This window comes from Trichoderma camerunense (assembly GCF_050948025.1).
Source record: "Trichoderma camerunense strain CBS 138272 chromosome Unknown V8C40scaffold_24, whole genome shotgun sequence".
Taxonomy (NCBI): Eukaryota; Fungi; Ascomycota; class Sordariomycetes; order Hypocreales; family Hypocreaceae; genus Trichoderma; species Trichoderma camerunense.
The window spans coordinates 1-16,943 of NW_028145346.1; the positions used below are offsets into that span (position 1 = coordinate 1).

Genomic DNA, 16,943 nt, shown 5'->3' on the forward strand with positions numbered 1-16,943 from the left:
GATAAGTAAGCTTAAGTAAGCTTTATATTATATATTTATTTTATAATATTTATTTAAAATAATTTAAATAATTAATTATAAATATAAAATAATATTTAATTATATTATAAATATATTATTTATTAATTATATAAATAAAACTTTTTTATTTTTATTAATTATCTGCTAGTTTAGTTTAGCCTATCCGCTAATATAAACCTAGTATAAGGTTTATCCCTTAGGAATCCCTCCTATATTAACCCTATAGGAGCTCAGTTTATTACAAAAGACCTAAATCCTTATAAATTAAACTATTGATTTACCCCTACACAACTTAACAAGTATACTTATTTCGTTCTCAAGAGTATACAAGGCATTCTATTGCCTAGCTTAATACATCTTGCGCCTCAAAGTAAACAATAATGGTATATTGCCTATAGAGGACAACCATAGTAATAACAATGATAATTAAGTACGATAGACTATAGTTGCCTGCAAAAAGTATCCTGAGTAATACTTTGTATTCTCTCGAATGTGCGAGCTTAGTGGGTCATGGTAATTCTTTAATAACGGCATTCTAGGCTAGGGATTTAATGGACAACACTCTGGATTTTTGGCCATCAAGGTGCAGACATTGAAAATTAAACCTAGGGCTCCTTGAAAATTTATTATATTTAATCTCGTCCAATTCATTGTCTTTTCAATGCACTCCGCATCTCTTTTCTTTGTGTTTTACAGCTTGTCATTCAATTGCCATTAAGTGGTCGCTCTGTCTATAGTTCCGTGCGCTTAGACTCATTCAGCCAGCACTTCCTTTCACCATGGCAACTTCAGGGGACTTTGATCCCACCTCGGTGAATCTGACCGACCCTAATGTTGACTTGAGGGAAATCATATGCAGCCTTCAAACTAGTGGGAATGAGTACAACGGAAATCTCGGTGCGAGAATATCATCAATCTTTGTCATCTTCGTCGTCTCCACCGCCGTTACTCTCTTCCCTGTGGTAGCTCGTCGAAAGCCTACCTGGCGCATCCCTGCTGGGCTTTACATCTTCGCTCGCTATGTTGGAACCGGCGTCATTATTGCAACAGCCTTTATCCATCTTCTTGACCCTGCTTATGAGGAAATCGGCGGCGCATCATGTGTTGGGTTGACAAGCTACTGGGCTGAGTTCCCATGGTGTCCGGCTCTTGTTCTGTTCGGGGCAGTCATGACGTTTCTTACCGAGCTGGGAGCCAAATGCTATATTGATGAAAAATATGGCGTCCAGACAGAGCGGGAGATTAGAAAGATGGTGGTCAGGCAGCCGGATCCTGCTGCACACGGCTCCTGTGGCATCCTGGAGCCTTCCTGTGGTCAGCTCAAAACGAATGCTGGTGAGAAGCCTACGGATGTACCAGAGCTGGAAGACTGGGAATCTCTAGAGAAAATGGCGTATATGCAGCAGATTGGCGCTTTTCTCATTCTCGAATTCGGCATCATATTTCATTCCGTCATTATCGGGCTGAATCTGGGTGTTGTCGGCGAAGAATTCAACACCCTGTACCCCGTTCTCGTGTTCCATCAGTCCTTTGAAGGCCTTGGAATTGGCGCGCGAATGGCCTTAATCCCATTCCCGGGCAAGAGGAACTGGCTGCCCTGGATCCTCTGTCTTGCTTACGGACTCACGACACCGCTGTCGATTGCCATTGGTCTTGGGTTGAGAACAACCTACGAACCAAACTCTTTTACTGCCAATGTTGTCTCTGGGGTTCTTGATTCCCTGAGTGCCGGGATTCTCATCTACACTGGATTTGTTGACCTGCTCGCGCGCGACTTCCTCTTTGAGTGCGACAGGACGAGACATATAAAGCAGTTGGTTCAGATGGTTTTTTATACTCTGCTTGGAGCAGGTATTATGGCATTACTGGGGAAGTGGGCTTAAACTTGTTATGTTTCACTTGGTTGTCGTCTGTGGTCGTACATGGTCCCCATGTCAAAGCTCTGATCATGTTGACTTGTGGTTGGTTTTACCCAAACATGCGACGGGTATTTATGCTTGTAGTCACAATGACATTCAGGAAGGCTGTAGCTAAAAATTAAAGAAATCTACATTAGTTCACGATGTAGTGATTACGATCATTCTTATCCCTGTGAGCTTTACCGATGTAGTGGACTACTTTGATTGAATTGCCTTTTAACTAGAGTATCATATATGTGTATTGGCCATATGCCTATAAGGTATAGGAAGAGTTCCCAGAATATAACTTCCATCCTCAACAGAGGGCTTTCTTTGGACTAAACATGTATTACTTGTAATTACTACTATAGCAAAAAATACTACGTGTGATGATTGATGGGTCCGTATTAGGGTTGCGAGCTGGTCCTCATCCTAGCTAATTGCTTCTTACGCCACTGCACCTTGATGGTCTTGCACATTATCCCCGCCAAGCCCTACTGCATTCGACCCCTCCATCCCCCCCTTACACATTTGAGGTTTTCTGGGATGCACAAAAGCTGTCAAATAAGCTTCAATCTCACTGCAATTCAATCCAGAGCATCCACTCCTTGTCAATGACTGCTCCACTGAACGACTTGGCGAATGACGCCTCGGAAGGAAATGGCGAACTCACCCAAGCCAAAGCCTTGCCTGTTACCCTCCTGTCAGGATTTCTCGTAAGTTGTCGACCGTTGGCCCATTGGCCCAGGAGCAATTGGACCTAATTGTGCTTCTTAGGGCGCAGGCAAGACCACCCTACTGCAGCACATCCTCAAAAGTAACCATGGCCTTCGCATTGCCGTTATAGTCAACGACATGGCAGGGTAAGTGCGTTCAATAGCACATGGCTTTTGCGTCTCTGCACGGTTGGGGGCTACGTGTAGCTGACGAGGGCTCTTTTTCTCCTTTCTTTAGTATTAATGTCGACGCTGCCCTCATCAAAGAAACCTATCGACTAAAAAAGTCGGATGAGAAAGTGATTGCGCTTCAAAACGGCTGTATCTGCTGTAATCTCCGCGGGGACTTGCTTGAGGAGATTCTGGATCTGTGGAAGCTCCAAGCTTTCGACTACATCATTATTGAGAGCAGTGGTATTTCTGAGCCGGAGCAGGTTGCCGAGACGTTTGATGCTCGCCTTTCGGAGAGTCTGGTAGGACACAAACAACTTGACGAATACACTCTTGAAACGCTAGACGCGATGTGAGTTTTTCTTTTTGCATCGCTTCGAGCGGAGACAATCATGAATGCTCCATGACGGATACTAAAGGATACTAAAGCTTACATGGTGCCCTAGAAAAAAAGCCGGTGGCCTAGAAAAAGTTGCACGCCTCGACACGACCGTTACCGTGATCGACGCCTTTACCGTTATTCGCGAGTTTCATACCGACGAGCTACTCTCTGGAAGACAGGATAATGTCTCAGCAGAGGACGAGCGTACGGTATCCGATCTCATGGTGGATCAGATTGAGTTTGCGGACGTGATCGTGGTGAACAAGATTGATATGGTGAGGACTTGTTTTTTTTAAAGAATTCCTGTCATCATGTTTATTCTCTACGCAATTGTCAACTAACAAGAGGCACTGAAGATTGATGCTGATGCCAAGACGCGCATTTTTGATCTGATAAAACAACTGAACCATCGAGCCAAAGTCTTGGAATCATCCCACGGAAGGATCGATCCTAAAGAGATTGTCAACACCAAGCTCTTCAATTTACAAGTTGCTCAGACTGGGTATGGATGGCTGCAGGATCTCCACGCCATGAGTGTTCGGGAGGTAAGGTTTTTCCCTTTGGGAGCCGTTTTGATTGGAGTGAACAGTCAGTTTTTCGCTAATGTATTCATTGCAGATGGAAGGGGGCAATGCGGTTAGCCTTCAAGCAAAGACTCAGGCTTTCAGCGTGCAAAGTTTCATCTACACCGACCAGCGCCCTTTTCACCCTCGTCGTCTTTTCGCAGTCCTTTACGACAAATTCATTCTGCAATTAGAGCATCCCGATGACAGTGACGACGAAGTAGACGCCGACGACGAAGAAATGAAGGATGAAGACAATGGTGACCAAGACGTGGATATGGACAATCAACCAGATGCAGATCTTGATATGGATGAAGTAGTTTGGGACAACGAATTCCCTATACCTTCAAACGAAGTCATCTTGGAGAACAAGCGCAAAGATCCTCTTCTAGCACCACTACTCAGGTCCAAGGGCGAGTTTTTCATCGCCACACGCCCGCATCGTGCCGGTAATTGGTCTCAGGCCGGAACGATGCTCACTCTCACCGGAGGCCGTCCCTGGTTCTGCACACTGGATCCTGAAGAATATGTTACCGGCGACCCCAAGATCGACAAGCTTGTAGCTCATGACATTAAGAAGGGCGGTGAGTGGGGAGACCGTCATCAGGAGATGGTCTTCATCGGCGAGAAGCTGGACCATAATGGGCTCAAGCAGATGCTGAACGAGTGCTTGCTTACCGATGTGGAGTTCGAGACTTGGCAGGAGATCATGAGAGACGATGCACGAGATGACGGCTCCAAGTTTGAGGCGCTGAATGATGCGTTCGAGGATGGCTTCCCTGATTGGCCGGAAGACGATGGTCACGATCACGATCACGATCACGATGATCTAGATCATGGCCACACTGGCCATGCGCATTCCCATTCTCGTACTACGAAGCCATTCAAAAGGCTCTAAGCCAAGGACAATACGTGCTACACATGGATTGGGAGAAATTCCACATGCTGCTTTTCTGACCTAAGCATCTCGTGCATACACGCATTTTTAGTCAGGTTGAAAGAGTTCGGCGTGGAAGAGGCGGAAGCAGGCTGATGTCTCATCTTATGTTGTTAAGTAATATAGCATAGGGTAAATCTATTTATAGCCTAACCATAAGACTACATCGACTGATAGTAAAGTGATCGCCATCAGCACGCTTCCGACGTACTCAATCATGGCGGTGTCATTTGAGCACGATTCCATCATCCAATACTCGCTTTCCTTGTCAACAGCCATCCCACTTTGGATATCACTTCACGTAACAGTTAAGGGTCTCGGGTGAGGTTTCGCGAAAACCCACCTTAAAGCATTGGCCATATAAACCTATCTTCCACTCCTAGCGTTTGAATATATGATGGAGCCGCGCTGATACCTTAGCTGAGACTCTTTACTCCGGCCTCAATGTGTTTTGGGTGTGGTTCAGAAGTCCTTCTCGACACTCGGCTGGGCCGCCGATAAGGTTGGCGGTTGTGGTCTCACTCCGGGCTTCGCCAGGTCATCGTCAGGAGGCATTTGCTCTGGCTCTTCGCTCGAGTCCAGTGCAGCATTGATGAGTGTTTCCAGACCTGGTCTGGTCTCGTATGGTTCCTCTTCTACTTTCATCTAATCTGGCATTTCAGGTGTGACAGGTGATTGCGTAGAATCCTCCGGCTTAGCTGCAGGGAGCTCGGGACTGGATTGGCGATCTTATCATCCTCATTTGTGACTTCGTCGGTCCTCGCCTGCAAGATCTCAAGACGTGCCAGAAGGTTGCCAACGTTTGCTCGCAATTCTAGTTTCTTTGCGACGAGCTCGTTGGCGATTTTCTTGTGGCCATTCTACGCTTTCGCCCCCGATTTGGCTCGTTCGTCTCTCTCACTATTGAGCTGGCGATAGCGTGTAGCTGGTTGAGAAATAAGAGCACGTGATTGGTCTCAGGAGTAAAATCGAGAAATTGAATGTTGCACGAGTCTCCGTGGTCCTTGTACCCCACGATCGCTATGCGTATAGAGGCTTCGTTAAAGAATGTCATGTTTAGCTCATTAATGATGCTTTTGACCTGGCCCTTAGCTGCTTCAATATAGGGATGCATAGAGCCAGTGGTGTCCATGAGAAACAACAAGTCGGTCGAGCAGGCTGCCTTAAACAGTCCCTTAGAACGTGGTGGAGCGACGGCCCTCGTCACATCGTACTTAAGCTGGAGGATGCGGAGCTCAGCTTCAGTGGTAGATAGCCTCGGTGCATCTTCGTGCTTAAGGTGTGAGATAAGATGTCGCATTTCATCACGCTCTAACTCTACTAAGCGAAGCCGCTCGCGTGTTCGCGAAGTGGTAGCTGAAGTCAATAATAAATCCCGGTCAGGAAGATCAGAATCTCCTTTCGAACGGCTTTAACCAAGTGAAGCGTGTAGCATAGTATCTGCTGGAGACTGCACATCGTCAAGCGAGGTGCGCGTCCGGGACATGGGAGTACACGACGGAAGGGAATAATTGGATGCCATGCTGGAGTTACAGTACGGTAAACGGTAAATAGGCTTAAGTGTTACATGAGAAGTAATTTGTGTAATGGTGAAAATGGCTAGGAAAATATCATAAAGTGAGTGAAAGCCTGATCATGATATAACCTCACGGGAGGGAGAAAACACCGCGTAGGTTTTAATGGGAAGAGGGGTTTCACTTTCCGCAACCCCGCTCGGCTGTAGGCCTCCCGCATTTCATACTACTTGGCCTGCATGTTTCTATCACATAAACTGTTTTCGCTTGTGACGCTACTCCTATACTCTATCTCTTTGCGTACTATTTAACAGTGAGGCGTAGCAAATAAATCTCGCCTGAGTAAGCAGGAGGGGTAGCGTACACTCGTTATTACCTATTTAACATTTGGACTTCTTCCTTCTTTTTATACCCAAATGCTTCTCTTCTATGTGTCTCTTCATATTGTCCCTGCGGCTGAATTTACGTACACACCATGGACATTCTCCTTCTTGCTTCAATATACCATTGGCTGGATCCTCAGCAAAGTCCCGATGATAGACCCAAATATGTCGATTCATAGCCTTATTATCACCAAAGTATATACCACACGTAATAGAATCCTTCTGGTTAGCTTTGCAGAGGATGTGAGGATCATGTTTTTGCTGAATGTGTTTGCTATAGAAGTTGCGAGTTAATTGTTGCTCCTAAGTAGGGGAAAGCGTATGAGTTTCTTTGATGTAGAAATACCTTTCTAAATCTATACTTACGTCAGTTCACATGGGCGACGGAAGGTCTTGTTACAATCCTTCCTGTCGCAAGCTACTGGCTTCTTCCTGTGAGTGGAAGCCTTTTGTGACTTTTTCCCTTTGCTTTCGGCATTGACAATTGAAGGGAGATCCTCTGGACTCTTTATGAGTGAGGCTTGTGCCTCATCCTCTGCAGTCTGCATCTGGGTGAAAAATGCGGCTATTGCGTCATGGAGCAATTGATTGTCTGTAATTAGCGCTATGGGCAACAAAATATATCTCAGTCCAATGACCTTTTAGTGTATTTCCATAATGCTTACCTTCGGAATTATGCTCTATCAGATCTTCGTCGTCTCTTTCTACAGTACCACCGCGTGGAACCTATAGGTTCTCTTCCTGGTAGTAAGGTAGAACAGAGCTTGTGGTATTTGAAAAGTTTTCTTGATTTTGCTGATATTCACGTAAAAAAGCTGGCTCTGCAGGAGGAGAGTCGTATCCATCATTATATTGAGCCTGTTCGCAAAATGGCCAAGCGTCAAAGAATCCGGGTGACACAGTAGCCACATCTCCGTCCGCCCCCGAATCTATAAAAGACACTCTGGTGATTGAGCTGTCCGCGTAAGCCACTAAATTAGCATTTAGTAGACTTTAAACGATTCTAGAGTCGTACTCTTCTTCATTCCGATTAGCTCCGGATGATACAGGGTTTGAAGCCCAGTCATTGAACAAGGGGTAAGATGCATCCATGTCATAAGATTTGATAATTCTGTAGGCGGCCTACAACATTTATTAGCAAGGTTCCTCTGCGTATTTCCGTTTGTCTAAACTTTAGTATACTATACTTACGAAAGGATTTAGTGTTTCTCTGCCTCCTTTAATACTTAGATATTTTAGGAAAACAAAAGCGGAAATGTATAAGACGGGAGATTGGGGAAAATAGCGTAATAAACTATATGGGAATTGTTATATATATTCACTATCCAATAGTAATATTAATATTAAAGCTTAGTTTAGCTAATTTAAGTAGTAAGTCCTAAAACTATTATTAAATTATTGTAAATAAGTACTTATATATTTTGCCTAAAATAGTCAAAATTGCTCTATGAAAATAGTCCCTAGGGTGTATTGTATTTGTTAGTATCATGTATTTTTAATAACATCCTTATACCTTTCTCACTAGTTATTGCCGAGACCAATGGCTGTCGCTACCTTGAGGATATAATGACACCGGCTCTCAATCCAAAGTATCATCAAGCGCTTCGATGCTCCGCCACAGGCTGCGATTTTGCAAATTGACCAACCAAGGTATGATGCGGCTCAGCACTATGTCTCGCATACATAAGTTAGCTTCCTTAATCTATCTAGCCTTAGAGTGACACAGAAGGCTGAGACAAAATTATGCTCTTGTTTATTAGTCGGCCTCCAAAAAGGTTATGTTGGTCAGCTTTAAAATAGAATTTTTTGGTTGGCCTCCAAAAGGTAGTATCTAGTCGGCCTCCAAAAAGGTCATGTTGGTTAGCCTCAAACAGAATTTTTGGTTGGCCTCCAAAAGGTAGTATTTAGTCGGCCTCCAAAAAGGTCATGTTGGTCAGCCTTAAAATAGAATTTTTGGTTGGCCTCCAAAAAGTAGTATCTAGTCGGCCTCCAAAAAGGTCATGTTGGTCAGCCTCAAACAGAATTTTTGGTTGGCCTCCAAAAGGTAGTATCTAGTCGGCCTCCAAAAAGGTCATGTTGGTCAGCCTTAAAATAGAATTTTTGGTTGGCCTCCAAAAAGTAGTATCCAGTCGGCCTCCAAAAAGGTTATGTTAGTCAGACTTAAACAGAATTTTCGGTCGGCCTCCGAAATAATTTTTGAATAACAATGTTGGGCGGCCTCCTGAGCAAGTTAGCAATAGCTTTTAAGAAAATTATATAATAATCGGCCTTTGTGCTATTAGAACTTTAATAAAATCAAATCAGATAATTATCCAGTATACAATATACAACTATCTTGTTAAAAACGCAGCTTTATGCATTTTACGCAATGTAAGTCTTTTCATGAATCCACATGCACTATAACACTCTCTAATATTCTTTAGCCAACTGCCGATTTAGACAACATGAATTCCTCTTCAACCTCACGTATCACGGTTCGTCTCAATGAGAGTAAGCTTGAACAGCTTTCATACCTCTGCCTCCTTTTGGTAGCCGTAAATAAGGCTTGTATCAAAAGGAAGGGCTCTACCTACACCTCAGGTAGCGGGAGTAGGGATAAAACTCTTACAGAGTTTCAGAAGTTTCTTACCAAGCTTGCATTGATTTGCGATACTCTGAAAGGGGAACACGGCCGCACCGTAACTGCTCTTGTCTGTCTCAAGGGAATCAATGGCCCTGAGTACATTTTTACTTCCAATTTCAGGAAGCTTACAGAGCTTGAAGAAACAAAGTTATTCCTCTCCAGCTTGCTAACATTTGTTGGAACCAATCCCGACAACCTTCAGCCGAAACCGCTACAGAAGCAAGTTCTGTGGAGGAGCCTTGTATTCAACTTTGATAAGGTGGACTTTTACTTGACATCTTTGATCGATGTATTGGATGATTGCATTGATAATGAGAGTCGCAGAGGATTAGTTGGTCAGTATAAGCCAAAGGCAGCCTGCGCTTCACCTTTTGTGGTTCCATCTTATTAATCTGGCCAACTCTAATAGATTCCGAACCATTAAAGCAGCTACGCTATCTGCAAGAAAAAGCAAGTTTCCCTCGTGATATAACATCTTCGGACAATGCTCGTAACAAATGTAAGATACCCTTGCTCATTATGTACTTGAGGCCTTTCCTTACGCAATAATGCTAAATGTTGTTATTCTTCTAGTCTTGAGAGACTGCGAAACTCTGATCAAGGCGATTCAAGCTTACAAAACTGACTCTTTCGAAAAGACCCTTCAAAACCGCGCTGTGGAAAAAAATACAGATGCTGCAGACTGGTGTACGCTTCGCCATTACCTTGGGCGCCTCCATTCTTACCGGCAGGCCTCAGAGATTATAGTCAACGCAGCTACTACATGGCCTGACCTATTCAAAAATCATCGGGTCGACTATATCAATTCTGCTTTTAAGAAACGCATCCCTACACCAAATTTAACGGACTTGAACGATATTATTCCCATTGCGCTTCCCGGACATGAAGCGTCCGATTTTGAATCTGATATTAGTGAGCTGAGGATTCACGAGCTGGACAATATAATCCACAAGCAACTTCAAAGCTGGAGAATAAAGACTATGGTTCACTGTGAGGTCCATCTTCACAACCATCTAGTTCAGAAAGGGAAAACAAGCTCTACCGATTTCTGGAGCGGTGCTATGTTCATAGCTACGTCCAAGCCCACCTGCAGACTATGTCATCTTTATTTCAACAACCCTAGCAACGAATTTCAAGTTCAGACATCGCATATGAATCTCTATCCGAAATGGCGTCTCCCTGATATCTATGAGGACCAAGGTGCTGATACTAAAGATTCTTGTGAAGAGCTACTGCAAGATCTAATTGAGCAGTTTCAACAGGATTTGATCCTGATGCTGAAACAAAAAGAACCAAAAGGAAAAACTCACGACTCGCGGACAGATTCACACTCCAGAGTATCGACTAGAGTATCATATTTAGGGGAAGGGTTACGAGATACGCCACATGCATTGTTAGCAGAGAGGCAAGGAAGATTTCACGGATTGTCCAGTCCGTCTTCTGAAGACGGCGAATGGCGTGATCTTCCGGAGGAGATTGTTCACGCTAGATGAAAAACTAAGAAAAGGTTATTCCCGAGTTTAGTAATTATCCCTTATTAATGAAGAATATATTGTTATTATGACCTGGCTTGTATAATTGCAGAAATATCTCTTAGAAGCTTTTACATGTTCAACCTTGATAGAAGTTTGTTCTAGGCAAGAACTGGCCCGCGAAGATTAAAATAAGATACCCCATTTGGAAAGTGCCTGTTCTATTCTATGCTGGTATTACCACGTGTGCCAGCGAAGAATATTGCCTCCAGCACAGTCAGCATCAGGAAAACACTACCACATTCGCAAAAACGGCGGCATACTCAGTAGGAAGTACTGTGTATAGAGCCGGTGCTAAAATCGCACAACATGTCCCAATGCCCAGGAAAGCCCAGCTCCACAACCGAGGTTTGGAGAAGTCGGGGACTGGGCCAAGAAAAGAAACGTGATAGGTGCTATGCTGGCTATCTGCATTAGGCTAGATTGAAAGATAAATCAGAAATCCGCATTATGCATCGTCCCGAGCGCATAGGTTGACTGTTCTTACCCCTTCACAGTAAGGCCAGTTGCCACGAGCATAAGGATCACTACAGCTACCACGGGTTTCGGATCGTACCAATGCTTCGGTAAGTATATTCCAAAACTGATTTTTTGCGGCCTTTTAGCAATTCTGAACAACAGTACGAACCTTATTGGCAGCAGACTTATTGTCTTAAGCTATCGCTAAAGTGGAGCGACGTGGTTCTGTTATAACCCAACTACTAAAAATATATACCAATCGATAAACTACAGAACAACAGACTCATTAAAAAAGACTTACTTTTTCAATTTTAAGCTACCTTTACATTAGAAATGCTCCGTTTCCATCTCTGCGCCAATTACATACTACCATCTCACCCATTGTTCAAGCCTTAAGAAACGAGCCCCAGTTCTATTATTATAATAAAGGTAAGACATAAAGAGCGAAGCAACGCTTTCGGATAGTATTTATGCTGTTATAATTAAAAGCTTTCCTAATAAGACTACAAAACTATGAAATTCAAGGCAAACATACAGCTATTGAGTAAATATATACAACCTTTTAGTATTTATATTATTATTGTATTGTCTCCAATTTGAATGAACATCATTTGTTTACCCTTATCATTCACAATCCTTTAATATCAGTTAAATCAAAGTACAAAACAATCTTGGTATAACCTGTTGAGTTATGCGGCTTCCAATAAGTCAACTTCCCTCTGGTCCTTGATTCTGCACTCAGGACTAGGCTGACATGTCGAAATCGAAAGTGTACTGGGAGCGTTGGCAACCCAAAAGTTTCTGCATTTCTGGTCTCAAGAAGCGGATTGCTGCTAAAATTGATGCCATTGAAATAGTTGTCCTCTTCAAGTTCAATCATTGCCAATGCAGCGCGAGCTACCATCACGCTGTGCCAGATTCCTTCACTGTACGGCGCGACCATGAGAAGTTTGGCCGCCTGACGTCGCAAGATTGGATCACGGCATTTGAGTGCGGTGTACCAGAGAGCAGGTATGATACCAAGCTCGAGAGTAACTCTCGGGCCAGTGATGCAGCCGTGCCTCTGATGTGGCTCATGCACTGAGAACCCAGTCCTGTCCCACATTGAAACTGTTTGTGATAAGATGGAGGCAAAAGTGCTCGTGTGCTCATCGTATGCTGCTTCTGATGCGCATGGTGCGACGGCTATCATGATGGAAATCATGAGTGGTACATCTGTAGCAAATGTACACCATGTATAGTCCTAAAATTCGATTTGGATATTAAGGTTGGCTTGTCGTGAATGTATGCCGCAATCCAAGCCTTTTCGGCCCTCTGTAGCCTACAATATTTCCGGTGTATATCGTCAGATACGGGTTTGGTTGCAGAGCAGTCATATTTCTCTGTAACCTGCAAGGCGTTAAATTGAAGAGCATCAAGGGCTCGACGTGCTTCGCATGGACCATCAAATTTGTCTGGAATAGTAACTCTCAATGACGTTGCCGCATCTAAAAAGGACACAAACGAAGAGATTGGTGTGCCACCGATCAACGTAGATAACAACATGGTGCGAAAAAATGGCTCTATGACATTCTCGCCGTCGGAGTGCCGTTTTGCCCTCTCGTTCGGCCGACTGATGCGGCTGTGCTGATCTTGATCATATACGAAAAGAACACCTAGGCCGTGGTTAACATGGTGTAGGGCTGCCTGATGGTTGCCCTGGACTAGTTCAAATGCTGTGACCAATATACAAGTGATCAGTAAGACATGCCGGGATGCAGCGTCGTTCTGCAGGAGACGTGATCGAAGGAGACTGAGCGTTTTATTGTATTCGCGGAAAGCGAACAGGCGATGATGATGGTTAGTGCGGTCAGGATGGGTCATCAAATCCTGAGAGTCCTCTCGACTCTTATATATTGCTCCCAACGCGGCCGTCGCTGAGCACACCAATGGTTCTGTATAAGCGGCTCGCTGGACGAGATGTCCCCAGAATGGAGAGTCGAAGACGCTGGCCAGCCTGCCACTTATGCGAGCAGTGAAATGGTCCAAGTACCACCTCTTGTCTTCATCCGCAAATGGCACATCCGTCAAAGGAGAGAGGATCCCTGCACGCACTGTATATCGTGGCGTCTCGCTATCATTTGAATTCGAAGGAAAAGAATTTTGTACTGTGTTCCGGTTTATAGTGCCGCCACCCCAGATCCCATAACCTCCGCAATAACGGTTCCGAGATAGACACCTGTGGCACTCGGGCTTTGCTTCGTCGCATTTAACGCGGCGTTCTCTACAGGGAAGGTGCGTTTTAGTACAGAACTTGTGCCAACCTTTGTTGCTATGATCACACACTTGCACGTTTTACAGCCTGTCTTGACCTTCTTCTTCCCAATCGGGATCATTGCCCCTGGCTAGTGGTTGAAGTCATTGTTGCAAATGTTGTAGATAGATTGTGACTTGATTTTCAGCTCGACTGAAGGACAGCTCGGGTTCTTGACAATGAGACTGGTCGTCTGCGGGTCTTCTCTTGAGACCAGATGGCTGGATAAATGTAGAATACTAGTAACTTTGCAACTTCCACGCGTCGTTATTCGTCATAGGGCTAAGCGCTGATGCTCCGACTAAGCTGGCTGTCGCAAGAAGTCGGCTATGTAACGACATGTTGTTACGTTCAAATGCACTCCGTATGGTCAGCAAATACAAAGTACAGGAGAACAACTCCGAGTTGTGTTATGTGGGACTTGTCAGGCGTCGTTGTCCAATCCGCTGAAAGAATTTCCGAGCTCGCGGTCTTCGGAGCGTTAAAGCCGGCGCCAAAATCGAGGCTATAACTGGGCTCGTCCAATCGCTGTATTTCCTTTCCGAAGCTCGGCACGGTCTGACATCTTACAGAGCTTCAACTCCCGACAATGATATGTCCGTAGCGTCAAGCATGGCCTTGACTTCAGATCAGCAATGCTTCACTGTTTGAGTTGCAGCATTGGATGCAGGCACAGCCGAGTTGGCGAATGAAGGCTGACTTCCCGCCAAGATTAAGCTCCATTCTCCCACAATGCTCCCTGAAGATCCTGAGACAGAGGGTCATATGCGAGTATATAAAACCATGACTTCTCGCTGAATTCACAAACTAGAAAATAGAATTACCACTTCAACCAATAATTTACTTCAGCCTACGTCGTCCGATATACGAATTTGCCCTTTCAAACTACGCTCACAATGCACTATACCAAGATCATCCTCGCCGTCACTCCTCTGAGCGCTTTCGCGGTTCAGCTCAATCTCCCCAGCAGTGATATCCCTTCGGCATGCCGAGACACATGCCAAGCCATTATGGATGTTGCCAATAGCTGTGCCAACAGTCAATTGAGTGATGATGTCGAGAATCAATGTGTCTGTGGCGAGCAATCTCGTCAGAGCGCGTCTGATTGCTACGGCTGCATGCATAGTAACAATGGCCATACTTCGAGTGGCCATACTTCGAGTAGGTTGAGTTCAAGCAACAAGACATCAATATTGTTCAGTCGCTTATATCAGTTATAGACATTGACCAAATCATCAACGTTTGCCATATCGATGGCGCCGCATCTGGTGGAGGTAACGGGCACTCAACTACTCATGAGCCTCTTGTAGCTTCGACTACAACTGTTGTAGCACCACTTGCTGATTCTGATGCCACATCCACAGGAGGCCATACTAGCACCACATCCGCAGGGGGCCATACTAACACCCCTACAAGTCCTCCTGCAGTTGTAACTGGAGCTGCAGCTGTTGGGAGTGTTGCTAATGGAGGCTTGGTGGGACTTGTCGCTATGGCGGCTGCTGGTGCTGTTGGTATGGGGCTTTGAGTATTAGTTTAGCTTATGCCTCCGTGTTTATATAGTCTTTCAAACTCTTTAGACTAAGTCAATACATACTATTGGAGGTATATTATAAAGTGTAGAAATTAAGTTGTAAAATGTTTAATAGTTTATTATTAATGGTGGGAATAGAAACTAACCTAATTGGCTTGATCATACCCGGTGGGAGGTTGCTTAGCCGCGCGGTTGATTACTGCATGCCGCTCATCAGAAGGTATTAATATCTTAATGCCGCTTGTGAAACTGCGTGGCTACTTTATTAACAAGGAAGGAAAGATATACGGCTGATAAATCAAGGCTTTGTAATATTGGAAGAGAGTAAATATCTAGCAGCCACGCAAGCTAAGATAGTAGCTCCGTGCCATCGGCAAATGATATATAGTTGAATCTATTCTCGCAGCTTCATAATGATATGAACATCACTGCAATTTCCCTATATTTGTCTGCGTCACAATGGTTTATTTTCGTTCCCTTGCCACTGTGCTGGTGGCTACCCTTGCCAGCGGCATGGCCAGCGCAAGCTTTGTACAGAGGCAGGATAAGCTTCGTGTCGAGACACATGTTAACGCTGGCCTCAGTTTCAATATGGTATCATCCCTCATTATTGGGTTCGAGGCAGCAGTGCTGATTGATGTGCCACTTGCTGTCCCTGAAGCAAATGAATTGGCAGCGTGGGTGCGAAGCACCACAGACAAGCCTCTGGTTGCTGTATTTACCACGCACTTTCATCCCGATCACTACCTAAGTGGAGGTGCATTCCTCGAGCATTTTCCCACTGCAAAGTATTACGCCAACAGCAGGGCCATTGAACATATCAAGAGCGAGGCTCCTGCACAGGTACGAACGCACGATTTTCTTCTTCTCTTCACATTCTAACTTCAATAGGTTGCAAGATGGCAAAAGACGCTTGGTGCTGACAATATTGTGTCCAATACCTCCATCCCAACTGCCTATGACCATACCTTTTTTACGTTACCTGGTAACGAAGGCGAACACATTGAACTTGTGGGCCTTGTTAGCGGCGACACAGTTGACGAGACGCTCTTCTGGATCCCTTCCACCCGAACCTTGATTGCGGGCGACACCGTCTACAGCCACGAGCTGCACATTTGGCTTGCAGATTTGCAAACGACTGCCCTTACTTCATCCTGGATCGCAGGATTAGAACTGATTGAGTCCATGAAGCCCGAAAGTATTGTCGCTGGGCATGCGCTTTCCGTCCAGGGTTCTACAGCGCAGCGGAATCTTGCCTATAGCCAGTCCTACCTTAAGTTTTGGCAGAAGAATATTGAAGCTAAGGGTCTCGATTTCTACACCCCGGAGCAAATTGTGGACAAATTCAATAATACATTCCCTGGACTGATGGGCAATCTTGTATCAGCGACGTTGCTCAATATTACCGCTGGACAGTTTGGAAAGGGCGGCACACGTCAATACCGTGGTATTGATTTGCCTGCATATAATAACGCAACGTATTTAGAAGCTTGGAAGATCTAGGGTAGAGTCCAGTAGAATACAGACTTTGTGTTTACGAAGATACCACTTGTAAAATAGAGTTATTGGTGTTAAGTCTATTGCGAATACAACTTAGCGTATTGTATATTGACTTTGTTGAGAATTGCATATGTGAAACCTCCGCCCGGCAACCTGTATAATACCAAAGGCAATCCCCAGTACAGAAACAAATCTAGACAAAACAGCGAAGCTCCGCCTCCTGATTTCAGCTATAACAATCGCATTGTTGCTCATAAGTTATAGATGCATAAAGCTATGCTGGTCGTGGTATTAGCTCTACATCATAATTTGGACCAGAAGATCAGAATAATGTCCAACAGTAAGTAGACAAGAAACAAAACGTAAGAGCCAAGAGTATACTATTAAATATCCACCAGATTTCTACAACCTGCCATAACT

At 44.6% G+C, this 16,943-nt stretch overlaps 6 protein-coding genes across 6 annotated transcripts; 5 read left to right on the forward strand and 1 right to left on the reverse strand.

Moving 5' to 3' along the window:
• Window positions 1-800: 800 nt before the first annotated feature.
• Window positions 801-1,904, forward strand: V8C40DRAFT_270551 (Zinc/iron permease; the record flags this gene model as incomplete). Its single annotated transcript, XM_083220197.1, has 1 exon — window positions 801-1,904. The coding sequence occupies one exon, from the start codon at window positions 801-803 to the stop codon at window positions 1,902-1,904; it is 1,104 nt and encodes a 367-aa protein (XP_083067997.1).
• Window positions 1,905-2,533: 629 nt separating this feature from the next.
• V8C40DRAFT_283526 (P-loop containing nucleoside triphosphate hydrolase protein) lies at window positions 2,534-4,649 on the forward strand (the record flags this gene model as incomplete). Its single annotated transcript, XM_083221965.1, has 6 exons — window positions 2,534-2,635; window positions 2,697-2,782; window positions 2,874-3,158; window positions 3,253-3,463; window positions 3,545-3,733; window positions 3,807-4,649. The coding sequence occupies 6 exons, from the start codon at window positions 2,534-2,536 to the stop codon at window positions 4,647-4,649; spliced, it is 1,716 nt and encodes a 571-aa protein (XP_083067998.1).
• A 667-nt stretch (window positions 4,650-5,316) lies between these two features.
• On the reverse strand, window positions 5,317-5,958 carry V8C40DRAFT_257222 (uncharacterized protein). The gene has a single exon (XM_083218445.1). It carries the CDS (start codon window positions 5,818-5,820, stop codon window positions 5,503-5,505), a length of 318 nt encoding a protein of 105 aa, XP_083067999.1. The 5' UTR covers window positions 5,821-5,958; the 3' UTR covers window positions 5,317-5,502.
• Window positions 5,959-9,029: 3,071 nt separating this feature from the next.
• Window positions 9,030-10,717, forward strand: V8C40DRAFT_283532 (nucleic acid/nucleotide deaminase domain-containing protein; the record flags this gene model as incomplete). The annotated part of the gene is made up of 3 exons (XM_083221966.1): window positions 9,030-9,543; window positions 9,618-9,707; window positions 9,782-10,717. The coding sequence occupies 3 exons, from the start codon at window positions 9,030-9,032 to the stop codon at window positions 10,699-10,701; spliced, it is 1,524 nt and encodes a 507-aa protein (XP_083068000.1). The 3' UTR covers window positions 10,702-10,717.
• A 3,333-nt stretch (window positions 10,718-14,050) lies between these two features.
• On the forward strand, window positions 14,051-15,053 carry V8C40DRAFT_257225 (uncharacterized protein). Its single transcript, XM_083218446.1, has 2 exons — window positions 14,051-14,653; window positions 14,713-15,053. The coding sequence occupies exons 1-2, from the start codon at window positions 14,389-14,391 to the stop codon at window positions 15,015-15,017; spliced, it is 570 nt and encodes a 189-aa protein (XP_083068001.1). The 5' UTR covers window positions 14,051-14,388; the 3' UTR covers window positions 15,018-15,053.
• A 429-nt stretch (window positions 15,054-15,482) lies between these two features.
• Window positions 15,483-16,526, forward strand: V8C40DRAFT_277863 (beta-lactamase-like protein; the record flags this gene model as incomplete). The annotated part of the gene is made up of 2 exons (XM_083221002.1): window positions 15,483-15,811; window positions 15,923-16,526. 2 exons carry the CDS (start codon window positions 15,483-15,485, stop codon window positions 16,524-16,526), a joined length of 933 nt encoding a protein of 310 aa, XP_083068002.1.
• Window positions 16,527-16,943: the final 417 nt, after the last annotated feature.

Coding starts and splice junctions, on each gene's coding strand:
- V8C40DRAFT_257222 (XM_083218445.1), bottom strand. CDS start 5,820: ATGGACACCACTGGCTCTATGCATCCCTATATTGAAGCAGCTAAGGGC.
- V8C40DRAFT_257225 (XM_083218446.1), top strand. CDS start 14,389: ATGCACTATACCAAGATCATCCTCGCCGTCACTCCTCTGAGCGCTTTC. Junction 14,654..14,712: donor TTCGAGTGGCCATACTTCGA/GTAGGTTGAGTT, acceptor TATCAGTTATAG/ACATTGACCAAATCATCAAC.